Raw genomic sequence first — 13895 nt, 5'->3', positions numbered from 1 at the left:
TGAGTCCCAACAATGTCTGTTTTATAGCTGCTGTGCGGATTTAATGGGAAATTGATGAAACCTGTTTTTCATACTTAGTTAAACAAACGGTCTGATTGTCTTGGAATACTAATTTCCCTTGCAGATTCTAGGGTAAATAAATCCACACGATGTAAAGCAATGCAGCTTCTTTCTTTGTTTCTTGCTGTCTTTTACTGTCCCTTTCTTGTCTTTTGTTGCATATGGAAATACACAGGTCAGATGAATAGCCTTGTCTGTTCTTTATAAATGGTGCACTTTTCCCACAGATTTTCAGGTCACCACTCATGCTTTCTGACCTTGAGATGCAGCAACTTATTTCTTCAAACCTTTATCCAAAGAGCAATGAGTTGCTTCCACTCAGTTTGATGGACAAATCTTCTAGTACCCATATAAAAAAAGGGACGTGGTGGCGCTGTGGGCTAAACCGCAGAAGCTTGTGCTGCAGGGTCAGAAGATCCGGCAGTCGTAAGATCGAATCCACGCAACGGAATGAGCACCCATCGCTTGTCCCAGCTCCCGCCAACCTAGCGGTTCGAAAGCATGCAAATGCGAGTAGATAAATAGGGACCACCTCGGTGGGAAGGTAAACAGCGTTCCGTGTCTAAATCACACTGGCCATGTGACCACGGAAAGATTGTCTTCGGACAAACGCTGGCTCTATGGCTTGAAGAGCGGGATGAGCGCCGCCCCCTAGAGTCGGACACGACTGGACAAAAATTGTCAAGGGGAACCTTACCTTTACCCATATAAAAAGTAATACATTTTGAAATTAAGCAAGACTGAGCTCCATTCCAATTTCCAAAACACATTACTGTCATTAGCCAAGCAACTCTAAGTGGAGTTATTTAGAAAATTTGATCTGAAGCTTCTTACCTTTAATAAGAGGATTGGAAAATTCAGGTTCCACTTTATGAGAGTAAATGACCCATGGCATCATAAATGATCCATGCATTTAGTGTTTTTCTTAAGTGTATTATCCTCTGACTGATTTTGTGCAAGCAAGCACTTTTGGACTTGCCTGGAGCAGGGTCTGCAGTTGAATAGACTTGGTGATGGCTAAAAACCTGGGCAGGAAACATTTTTCTGTTCCGTTTCAGTCTGAAGCCAAATTTATTGGAATGTGAGCACTGGGCATATGGCCATTTTAAGGGGTGGATAGATGCCAGATTTGGCCTGTGGACAGCGACAGCTTAGCTTCAGTGGGGAACTCTGTAATACAGTGGGCTTTGTTGGGAGGAAAAGAGAGACTCATCAAGAAAATGAAAATGTCTCACCACAAATGTCACCAGAAGGTCTGGAATTCTGTACCCATCATTTCACTCACTAGTGGATTATAGTCTGAGAACAGGCATTTGTTTTATCCAAAGGCTTTGTTTGGTGATAACCTGCGGGCTGTCCTCTGCTACTCAAACCAAACAGTAATATTTTATATCTTATACTAATACCCTGGATTTCCAAGAAGCAAAGAGATAGGTAAAATCTTGTTTTCCTGTCTGCAAGAGTGTGTACTGTCTTAAAATACATCTCTGGCCATGTAAAGCTTTGCTGTCTATGGTAGTATCTAAGTGTAAAGCAGACACCCCTGCCCTCACCTGTCAGTCACAGCTGAGCAGTGGAACAGCAGCCAATGAGTGAATGGAAGGTGGTGCTACAGGGGGAGGGGCTGGGATAAAAAGGGGTGTATGATGTATGAGAGGGGATGGTGTGAGATGAGTTATGTGAGAGAGAAGTGATGAGTGAGTCTGTGGGCCTGTGAGCCTGTAGGTCAGTGAGAGAAGAGTCTGTGTGTGTCAGTGAGTGAGAGACCTTGATTAACAACTAGTGATTTACCCATTTTATTTTGTTATTGAAATAAACACATTTTAGTTGTAAAACAACACTTGTCTTCTTAAATAATTTGATACTGAAGTGAAATATTGGTGGCAGCAACTGAAGAAGAAGAGTGAGCACTCCTGGAGGCCTGAAATAATAAAGGCTTCAGCGTGCCCGTTACAGTTTAGCAATAATCCACGAAAAATCACACCTGTAATCTTTCCCCTCCCCTATATGTATGTATGCATGTATGCATATATGCATGTACGTATTGAGTTCATTTGTATCCCATCTTTCCCTTAAAAATAGTGCTCAAGTTGGATAACAAGTATCATTCACAACTAGAGTGTGAACAAGTTAACAGAGCTTAGAAAAGTTACTTTTTTGCAGAACAACTACTAGAATCTTCCTAGCCAGCATTACCAGAGGCCAAATCATCTGAATGACCAAAATCACTATTATAAACAAAGCAATTCATTTAAGGCCAAATGGAAAAATTGCACTTTCATATCTTTCCACAAAATAGTCAGAATAAGTACTGAATACAGCTCTAGGGAAAGTGGGTTCCACAATGCAGAGGCAACATAGCAGAAAATAGTTTCCCACAAGTCCACATATTGGACCTCAGCAGCTAAAGTTCCATCAGGAGGATCCCTGGTTAGCTTTTGGCTTCTCTAACTTCAATCAAGGTAGGAATGAAGGGGCTGGTCATCACATTTGACATAATCTTTCTCCTTAAATATGGGAGTATTAGAATTCTGATGCTAATTTTTCTGCTTTCTTTCTAGTGTGCTGAACCACTGCTTGGTTTATCTAAATATGAAGACTGTTGTGGCAGTGTGGGGGCCTTTTGGGGAGTCAGCAGATGCATCCCATGCCCACCAAAACCAGGTAGGTTATCTCTGAAGTGAGTACTTCTAGCCTCTGCTAGTTTTCTTGTGGTAGGGGTTATCTGTGAGACAGTACATGGGTGGTACAAAGCACAATTGAGCTGAGGTTGAGGTGATCCATTTGGAACAAGAAGGTGACACTGGTTGCCTGAGCATAAGAACTGGACCTCCATTCCACATACTGTACATTGTTTCCTCTTTGATCTGGATTTCTTTCTTAAATATCCTTGCGTAGAAGGGAGAAGATGTAACACAGCATTGATTTAAATTCTGACAGAAATTGGTGTGATTTGGTTGCTGGCTCTGATTTTTGCAAAGTCCCTCTATACCACTTCTGTAAAACCCAATGGCAGTCTGATGTTTGTTCCATCCCAGAGACATTAGGCCAGAAAAATCTGGAAAATCACAGCCATCCTTTTAGGAGGGTGCAGCAGCAGATTGGCTGATGAGGTTGCATACTCAGCCTTATAGAGTTATGGACCTGCTTTAAATAAGGGCTTGGCAGGGACTCTGGAAATAACACTACATCAAACAATTGGCAAGATTGAATCTAGAGTCCATTCCAGAGGCATAGAAATACAGCTCTGCGTTTTCTTTTCCGAGTACCTAAAAAAGAGGGATGCAGCACAATTGTAGAGGATGCCCCAGTTACTTAAGAGACATGGAGCTTCCATTTGCTAATTCTGTGCTGTACACTGGAGAGATATCATCTCAGTTGTTGCACAGCAAGAGGTGGGGAAAAATTCTTTTATGTGAGTACAACTTCCAAAATTGCCAGCCAGTATGGCAACTGTGAATGGAGAGAGAAATTGACGGTCTTTCCAGATTGTGGGTTCTGTACACACTAGTTTGCATGTCACAGCTATGTGAGTGAGGGACAATCAATTATTATTCTTTTTAAGATTAATTTTTAAAATAAATTCTCCTTTTTTATTTAATCTATATGACGTGACAACTTTAATAGCTTCTAGAAAAAAGTGTTATTTATTATAGTGCTAAGGTAAAGGTAAAGGTTTCCTTTGACAATTTTTGTCTAGTCTTGTTCGACTCTAGGGGGCGGTGCTCATCCCCGTTTATAGCCATAGAGCCAGCGTTTTGTCTGAAGACAATCTTCCGTGGTCACATGGCCAGTGCGACTTAGACACGGAACGCTGTTACCTTCCCACTGAGGTGGTCCCTATTTATTTACTCGCATTTGCATGCTTTCGAACTGCTAGGTTGGCGGGAGCTGGGACAAGCGACGGGAGCTCGCTCCGTTGCGTGGATTTGATCTTACGACTGCAGGTCTTCTGACCCTGCAGCACAGGCTTCTGCGGTTTAGCCTGCAGCGCCACCACGTCCCTGTTATTATAGTGCTAACAACACTAAAAAAATATAAAGGAAGAATTTTTTAAAATTTCAGAATTTGCCCTAAATGTTTTATGTTTACTTGAAGTATGCATTTGACCCTAGTCTCAATATTGACCTTTTCTGTGCCCTGGACTGCTTAGCAAACACACTGATCTGCTTCTAAACAGCTTGCAAGACGTTCCCTAGAAGTAACCTCTCCTCCATGGGTGGTGGCAGTCTATCTTTGAGGAATACAGGGAAACAGAATCTTGCTCTCAGTCCTACAAGCTTATTGTTTGTCATATGACTTAAGGATTAGAGGAACATAGGCTTTATCTGAAAGGTGATTTTACCGGTCTCTTCCCTGAGATTGAGCAGACTGGGTAGGTAGCGATCATCAGCCTTGGAAGGCAACCCATCTAGGAGAAGGAAAACTCCGATTTCAAACCTCCACTGCCTTGTGGCTCGTATATCTACTGATGGAAAAGGCTTCAGAAGTTAACCTTGAGGCAAAATCTGGAGCCAGAGTCCTAGAGGCAGTTCTGGCAACTCTTGTGACATCGCTGGAACCAGTTGTATTGGCTCTTGCCTTTTCACTGGACTATTTCAGTGACGTGGAGAGGGGGGATTTGCTGCTGGGGTAACAGCCTATCCTCCATATTATTTTACCCAGGCTTCGTACTCTGGAGAGGACACTCCAGCTTTGCATACAGCGTCAAAATAACATGGGAAGTAGCAGATACCAGTTCAGTGTGGAAGGGGTTGTCACTCTCAAATTGGCCTTCTTAGCCACACTAGACGCTGTTCCAAGTCCTCCATACCGAGCACGTTATCATAGTCTCTCAAGACTGAAGAATGCCTAATCATGTGAAATTACAGGGATAATTTCACATGGATACAAAAAGTGACAGGGAGCACTGCATGCGACATTAGAAAACCAACCTCCACTCATATGTATATCATATTCCTCAGCAGACAAGCAAACTAAGAGTCCATAATATTCATAATATAGGTTATAATGCAGATTTAAAGAATGATGACCTTGGATTTTGGAAACAAAGTCATTACAGTTAAATTGATTTGTGTCTACAGTCTTTATTAAATATTAAAACATAGGACAAGCAGCTTCTGTTTGGGGGACTGTCTGTTTGCTGTAGTTGTCCAATAGCCTGAAGTCTACTCTGCCGTACAAACTAAATCTTTCCTTGACCATCATTATTCGTAATGACAACAGAGCACCAGTGCCTTCTCATTCCTTTTCCTGGCTCAATGTTCCAGTTTGTTTTCATCTGAATAAGCAGCAGATCTTCAGACAACTTACAAGTATCTTTTTATCCCTTGTATTTCTCAAAATTTTGTTTTGGTCAGAGAGAGAAACTTGAAAGTTGGCCTGTCTAGTACAGAGCATGGTGTTTACTGCATTCCCTCAGTGGACCTCCCAGTGAGTCAGCTGAAGTTGGCAAATAGGCAGCAGATTAATCATTCAAAAAAGCTGAATGGTGTCACAAGCTCCATGCCATTCATAGTGCTAGAATGGAAGACATAATGGAAACCAAAGCTTTGTCCATTGTCCCTAGGCTACTGATAAAGATGACTCAGATATTATACTTAAATTAACTAATGAAACTTCCAAGTGGTAGAAATGACTCTCTATGGTTCCCAAGAAAATGCTTAGCCCATTCCAATTATTTGCTGTGGGATCAAATTTAAGTGGGGAAGGGAGTTAGCTCCATGGAAATAGAATTTATGTTGTGCTTTTAATTACGTAAGTGTGCATGTATATAAGTCTTTTCATCCAGTGGAATTGCAGCATAACTTAGGTCTGAGTTATTCATTTCTCTCTCTCTCTGGAGTAGTCACCAAAGATCTGGAGGAGATGGTGCTGCTCTGAAGTACTCATTCTTTATGGAATGAGTATTTATTGTGTCAACATTCTGTTAGCTCACAAGTCTTTGCAAGCTGAGTGAAGCTGGCACTATTGCAGTAATTGTTCTACAGTGCGTAGAAACATAACCAAATAACCAAGCAATTTTAATTCCTTAAATGGAACCTTCTGAGATGCTTGAATGGAGTCCTGTATTATAGACAGTGAAATTGTTGAGATCTTTTCAGGGAAACTCTTGAATGTGTATGATAAGAAATCTGTGTCTCTACAAAATAATGCAGTTGGTCTAAGGGCATCCACATTACAAACTTCCCTTTTTCCAAACATCCACGCAGTTACCCTGTTTGAAGCCCTGGGCACTCAAGCAATTTCAGGCCTGCTGTGAATTTAAAGCTGTAGCTTATTAAGAAAGAATGTTGTTCACTTGAGCTCAGCAGTCTTCAGTTAGGTGTTCAGCTGGATGGCTAACTAGCTGTTCTAGTAAAAATTAGGGAAAGACGGTGTGGTCCTTAAGATTATACAAATGCAAAAGAGTAGGCAATACCTTTGTTAGACCACAAAAAGAATCAAATAAACAGCAGGCTTTCGAGGATAAAATTCACTTCCTCAGGTTTATGCACCATATTTTTATGGATAGTGCAGAAAAATTGTAGATAAGATTTTGGAAAAATTCGTGCCAGATGTCTGTGCCACGTCTGCTTGAGGTGAGTCCAAACAATAAATACAAACTGCCCCTGGGAAGAATGGTGTCAAGCCCCACCTCTGGCATTTTTTCTAGTGACTTTCTTTCCCAGGGAGACTCCAGATTCTCTAGTGTCACATGGCTCACAACAAGCAAACTGAGTATGTGCCATAAGTATACTCTTAACTATAACGAGCAGACTGATGCTTGTTTTCTCCTTCATGCAGCTTCTCCAGTTGTAGTGGACGAGCCCACTACCCTAATAGTTCATGAATTAGCTCTCTTTTGGGGGGGTTCTTAGTCTTCGGACAAGAGCTCCTGTGTCAAGTGCTTCTTTTTCCTTTTTTGGCCTTTTTCATCAATATAATAAGATTATATTCTGGTGTCAGCAGCCAGCTTAGTAAGGGAGCTTTGCTTCTCTGAGAAGTTTCTGTTTCTTCTTTTAACTTGTGATAGGTGTTGTTATTTTGCTTTTGCTTCTATTGTTGATTATATCTATGTAGGCTGTGGCTCCTGCTTTATAGTGCTGGCTTGTACAGTTTTCCTCTAAATGTTAAAAAAGGACAGATACACAAAGAGAGAGAACATTCAATCAAACAGAACATGAGGAAGGCTACCATTATATAGGGATGGAACTATAGTGCTGAAAAGGCAAACTAAATACCATCTGAAAAGGCCCAATTTCCAAGGCTAAGTGTAAGTTTGAAGTGTGTGGGTGTTGGTCAGATGCCTCTTCTATATCAGTGGCCAGTCCCCCAAATTTGGTGGGGTGTGGTAAGAAACAGCACGGTGGTTAGAGAGCCAGATGGCACCGAGTTGCCATTTCTATTTCATTTATTATTCCCAATGTGCCATCCTCCTGTAGCTTTGGAGGAAATTAAAATGGTGAATAATTACTCTCACTTAGGGCTGACATTCTCCAACCCCGCCACAATGGCCTAGGGGTGGTATTCCCTTAGGTCTCTGTAGCAAAATAAATGGCAGCTCCCAGACAGTGCCACCAAGTGCAGGGGAGCGAGAAGCTCTACATAAATATTCAGAGCCAAGGAGATGACAAGAAATATACTGACATTCACAATTACATGGCTTCAGATAAACAAATGAAATCAGGTTGAATGCTGAGGTAGTCAATCTGTTTCAAAGGCCAACATTTTAGCTAGCCACAACATGACCCCATTCACATGTTTCTACGAGCCATGAATTAAATTTCATTCAACAGTGTTAGCCCTCTAGCCACTGTTTCAGTCACTGCTGCAGATTCTGAGTCATTTTGTTCCCTTCTGCTTTACTCTATGGGATTGTACTCAATACCCTTTTCTCTTGTTGCAACTTGCCTCCACTCCTTGAGGAGGCCTCCTTTCTCTCCTGTAGGTAATTCATTGTTTTCTGACTGTGATACCTGGCTCAGCTCCATCATCTTGCTGTCAGCAGTGGTTTACAACCCCTAAAGCAGTTATGGTGGCTGCCCACCTCCTATAGAGATTAACTGTGACTGTTAAATGGATTTCAGATCTACAGCTCCTTCAAGATGCAGCTCAGCATGTCAATCTGGTGCTTCTAGCAACTTATCATTCATAGCAGTGATGCTGTTCTGGCTTCTGTTGGCCTCAGGCCTTACTCTTTCATATGCAGCTGCTTCACTGATCGAAGGCACTGGGAACACAGTTGCAGATATATAGCTTAGAATGATATGAATCAAAGTGTGCAGCAAGCACTGAGTGTTTTTAGCAAACAAGAACTTCTAACTAGGAGATTGGTACCCTAAGGGCTTCTGAGGAAGTGGCATATAGACAACACTGTATTTACCGTAAATATCTGGGGAACTGGCTAGAAAAAGATTTTCATATCCAATTCAGAATTTACACAGAATGTGCAACTACGTGTCCCTGCCCAGAACAGTACATACCTGGAAGTTGTCACAAATCCAAATCAGGTTGAATTCATAGTGTGCCACATAATATTCTATTGAACATATCATACTGTGGCTCAGAAACATGATATAAATAACCTGCGAGTAGAGCTAAAAGCATGTTAGTGTTGGAAAGACATGATTCAGGCATACTTTCAGGCTCGAGAAATCAGACTTCAAAGGAATTCTCTGGAGGCCAATTACAAAATAGAGCAAGCTAATTTGTAAATGTTGTGAGATGAGAAGAATTGCTGTGCACTTAAAACTTTTTAAGCAGTTAACAAATACCTTGTTTAATTATGGAGTGTCTATGGGGTGTTTTGTGCCTCACTGCCCACTTTCACCCACTAAAATTAACTTCAGAATGTTCACAAAAGTGAATTTCTTATATCCTCTTCCCTTTTGCATCTGCCTGAGCCCTCTGAAAAGCATGATCTGGGAATCCTTTTGAATAATGTGAAGCAGAGCACAAACTGGACATGAAATTCTATTCCAAAATACTGAAATACTGGACAACACCAGCAATCATTATGTCAGACTGCACAGGGAAGCCATTGAAATCCACAAGCACCAGCAAAACTTCAACAAAAAAGAGGAAAGTGTGAAGCTCAACAAAACTTGGCTCCCAACTCTCAAAAATACAGCGTGCAAAAGGTCAATGAACTCTACCCAGCCACAAGGACAGGGGATCACTACACACAAAAGACCAGCTAATGACACCCATCAACCACAGGAACAGATAATCTCTTCTCCTTAGCACAACAATACACCCACAACAATACACGCTAATCACCCACCTACAGAACAAGACAAAAGCCTATCTCACAGCCATAAATACTGCACTCCCAAAGCCAACTACACCAGAGCACAGAGTGCTGTCCTCTGAAGATGCTGGCTACAGAGACTGGTGAAATGCTAGGAAGAACAACCTTCAGAACACGGCCAAAGAGCCCCCAAAAACCCACAGCAACCATTAGAGCACAAAGGGGCTGCAGGGGCAAGAGGAATCCTCCCTTCCCAGAGCAGCTTCCCGTACCTGATCCCACATTCCTCCAGAGCAGTGATCCCACATTCCTCTAGAGCAGTGGTCCCCAGCCTTCACCACCACCTCTGCTGGCCAGGATTTCTGGGAGTTGAAGTCCAAGAACATCTGGAGGCCCAAGGTTGAGGACCACTGCTCTAGAGGACTCTCTGAGCCTCCAACATCATTTAATGGCAACAGAGAAGATGGGAACCATTCCTTCTGTGAATTTCTGCCAATATCTCACTTTGAAAGCGCTATTAGGATTGCTGCTTATGATACTGTGTGTAAAAAATCTGAGTGGTCATCTGAAAGAAGAAACTGTAGAAAGCCCTTCCTGGGGAGATCAGTGAATTTCAAGGTGTAAAGTGGTTTCCCCCAAACTGGTACTCTCTAGATCTGTTGGACTTCAAACTTGCATTATCCTAGTCAGTGCACTCTGTAACCCTGGGCGCTGGAGATAATTTTAGTCTAACACATCTGGGGGGCACCAGGTTGTGTAGAGGCTGCTCTGAAGGATGAATGCAGTTGTTTAGTTCAAAGCAATTACATTGCTTTCTGTTTGTATAATGATTTCTGATTTAAGATGACTGTCCTGGAGTTTTCAGGATTTACCATTCTTTTCTTCTGGGGGCATCCTGGGGCTGTGCCACTTGCCCAAGGCCACACAGGCTAGCACTTATGGGATGCACAATGGAAATCCAACTCCCAACCTCTGGCTCCACATCCAGACACCCAACTCACTGACCTGTCGAGCCAGGAGCCTTTAGGCAACTTGAAAGCCAGCATGAAGGACGTCAGTTCTCCAGTGACTTGTTTTCTGTTTGTGGATTCCATTCATATGTCATTCATTTTCAACATGCTGTGAAGACAAGAGTCTTGAATGCAAGGCTCTGGATGGTATATTTTCTCTCTTCTCTTCATGGCCCTGATTGTTTTTTAACTTCCCAATAAAATGTTAAGTTATTAATTTTTTTTTTCTGTGAGACACTCCTAAACACAGGATGACAGCTTAGTTGTAGACATAACAGAGACCATTAACATGGCACTGAATTGACCCTGGGGGAAATGGTTAGCATCCAGGCAAAGTAGGGTGGAGTGCTCATCTTTGGCCTCTTGTGGATCACTAGCATTTAAAATAAAGCCTACTGTTTACAAACATGGCAATAAAGCAAAGCTCAAAGGTTGCATCATTTTAACCCTGAGTGAGATCTTCAAGCGAGCTTGATATCCCTTGTTGTCCCAAGAAAGGATTTCATAGCCTGTTAGCCTAAGAAACATTTCCTCTTTCTGGAGGGTATTACAAACAAACACACATGGATGAAAAGTTCCCATCCTTACTGGCTGCCTCTACAGATCCAGCCACTGGCTATGCTTAGTCAGAGCATCGGGCCCATTTCTTCAAGAGACTTTAAGTTCCCTTTCCTTTTTTTCCAAGACCAGGAACCCAGGTTCCACAGGGTCAAACTGTATGGAATTTGTGTGTCTGTGCTAGTGAGTATGAGATGAGGTCTGTTGTAATGGCCAGTTTTAATAACTACACCATCTCTAAGCTGTTTTCCCGTAATGGTGACTTCACACTTTGGGAACAAATACTTGAGTACCTAAGGTATTATTTATTATAATTATGCACATACATAATTGCATGTATGGTGGATATTTAACCTCTAACATGGATGGTATAGGAGTCCACACACTTCTGGATACATGTTTCCTGCTTCTTCAGCATAGTAATGCTTTCTGTTCTCAGGCATAGTAGCCTAGAAGCAACATCCTCCAAGGCACAAGGGATGCACGTAACCTGTTGTGATTACTATTAAGAGTGGTGCCATCACATTCTTTCAGTAGGGTTTGTGACATGCATACCATTGAAAGCTTGCCTTTTATTTCCCGTAACTGAGGGCTTGTCTATACACCTGTTTTGGAGTGGGCTGGAGTGGGCTAAATAGGAGGTCCTTTATGTGCAGTCCTTGCATCAAAATGGCAAATGTAGCTGGTGTGATGCTATTTGGTTCCCACCAGCCTGCTGTCAGAAGTGGGAGAAGACAGGAGGAGGCAACAAGTTTTTTTTGTTTGCTTTTCTCTTGAACAGCTAGTTGAGAAAAGCAAACAAAAATTCTCCTCCTGCCACCTCCGCTGCTCCACCCTTTTAAGAAGCCAAGCCATGTGCACATGTGCACAGAGCTTTCCAAATTCAGCCTCCAAAGAGCTCAGGAAGTGTTTAATTTGCCTATATCACGAAACAGCTCTCTGATTAAACCACTTCACGAAACTGACAAATTCAGAAAGGAAAGCTTCCTTTGATCTGTTCCTCGGATGCTGGAAATGTACCAAAGTATATAGTGATCCTACCAAAAAAGCAGAAGCCTCTTGACAGGGCCCAGGAAGCTGTAGATAGGAACACTCTGGGGGTGGGCTGCTTCATACTAGCAAAGATATCATCTGAATGCTGTCTTTAAGAACATGCCAGCCTGTCCTTGCAGTGGTCTAGACAGTGGGCTAAATGCCCATCTGATTGCACACTCAGAGGATGACTACATGGGAGTTTATCCCACTCTGTAAGATTGCTCTAAAATGTCAAATGCATGATGTTCTTGTTAGAGCATTCCAACTCACCCCTGATGGGGACCAGTTCATCCCAGATCGGTCTAGGGTTGGAGCCTATTGTTTATTTGGAACAATTAGGAACGGCCCAAATAAACACAGTTTTCTTGCTGTGCAGTCACCTGGATCGCTCCAGTGTGGCCACTTAGGGTTTTGCTGTGGTAAAACAATGCAACATTATGCCATTTGCCATTTTTTTTAAGTGAAAAGGAGAAGCACGGAAAGGAGACATGGCACTCCATACCCCTTTCTTTGTGTCCACAAAAATCCCACCATTAATGTCCACCTGCGTGGAAACGGAAGGAGACCGTTTCCCAATAGGCTGACAGCTATTGTAAAAGAGGAGGCAAGAGGTGATGAATGAAAAGGAGGAGGGACATAGTGTGACCAAATGGACCCATGGTTTCTCTTTTCTACTACCAGAATGCAGTAGATCTGTTATGCCAAACATAATATTTTAGTATTGATTTATAGCTCTGTGGGTTAGATATCCAGCTGTGGAGCCAGAGGTTGGGAGTTCTATTCCTTGCTGTGCCTCCTGGACAGGAGCTGGACTCAGTGATCTATAGGGTCCTTTCCAGCTCTGCAATTCTAAGATGATGATGGTAATGATGATGATGATTTGTTTTCATTTGTTGTGATATGTATTGGTTGTTCATTTGTGAGGAACTAAAGATAAATATGATCTCTTAGACATCAGAACAAATACAGAGGAAAGGTAAAAAGTAATCTGCATGTGAGGAGTCCAGAAACTCTATAATCACTTCTATTGATATTTATATGTAAATATAAATTATATTCAGTTATTAAAACTCAGCCAGTTTTTTTATCTGTTCTCTTTAAAAAAAAAAAAAAGAGTCTGTAGTCTTTCCGTTCCCATGCTTTACTTCCTAATGTTTAATCTGACTTTGTTGGGGTCACATTCTGTCACTGAAACATTAGGCATTGCAAATAAAATGCAGACGGGAGAGCCCTCTGTAGAGCAGAGATACAGCAATGCAGTGCTGGCAGAGTTCTAGCCTCAGAATGAACGGAGCATGTACAACATAACAGGCTCTAGTGGAGCAGGAAAATCTTAATTACCTTTGAGTTGCTGCCTTTTACCAAGTTTATGAAAATCATCCCGTGGAGAGCTTAAATGAAGTAAATGGACAGTTTTTGTCAAAATTTGAAAAACTGCAGTACCTGATAGGCTCATGTGAAAATTGGAGGGAAAAGGTTGATTTATTTTATTTTCAGCTCTTCTCAGTGTGCAACATCTGTGGCAGGTTTTAAAAGATCAGTTTGATCTGTAGGGCAGATGTTGGTTTGTATCAAATCTATTACTGTACTATAATCAGGTTTCATTCCTAACTCAGCAAGTTTCATTGTGGTAAGCAATAGTATGTTGAAGCTGGCAGTAGCGGATTCTCTTGTGTGTACAGTCTACCACAAATAATTCTAAAGAGGCTCTTCTGGGCCGGGCCAAATGTGCCAGCCTATCATCTTGCTCCCCATGGTGGTTTATGGGAAGCCTCAGAGTAGGACATGAAGAAAACAGACTCCTCCTTTTGCTGTTCACTGACTATGGAAAGACCCCAAACAAGGCATGAGAGCAGTTAGCATCTCCTAATGTTGTTCTTCACTGATTGGAGGTAGCATACAACCAGCAGATCACACATAGCCATTAATTAAGTTCGTCAAAACCCCTCCAGTTTATTAATGTGGGATGTTGTGCTTTTATAGCCACTATTCACAAGGCC

General features: G+C 42.0%; 1 protein-coding gene across 1 annotated transcript in view; it reads left to right on the top strand.

Moving 5' to 3' along the window:
• LTBP2 (latent transforming growth factor beta binding protein 2) overlaps positions 1-13895 on the top strand; it is a 171812-nt gene that overhangs the window by 79638 nt on the left and 78279 nt on the right. Inside the window, exon 8 of the mRNA XM_020793875.3 lies at positions 2622-2724. Coding sequence (XP_020649534.3) covers positions 2622-2724 — 103 coding nt within the window. The remainder of the gene's footprint in view (positions 1-2621; positions 2725-13895) is intronic.

Source organism: Pogona vitticeps, chromosome 1 (assembly GCF_051106095.1).
Source record: "Pogona vitticeps strain Pit_001003342236 chromosome 1, PviZW2.1, whole genome shotgun sequence".
Lineage (NCBI taxonomy): Eukaryota > Metazoa > Chordata > Lepidosauria > Squamata > Agamidae > Pogona > Pogona vitticeps.
Note: the sequence above shows the minus strand (reverse complement) of the source record. Positions and strands in the feature narration are given on the sequence as shown.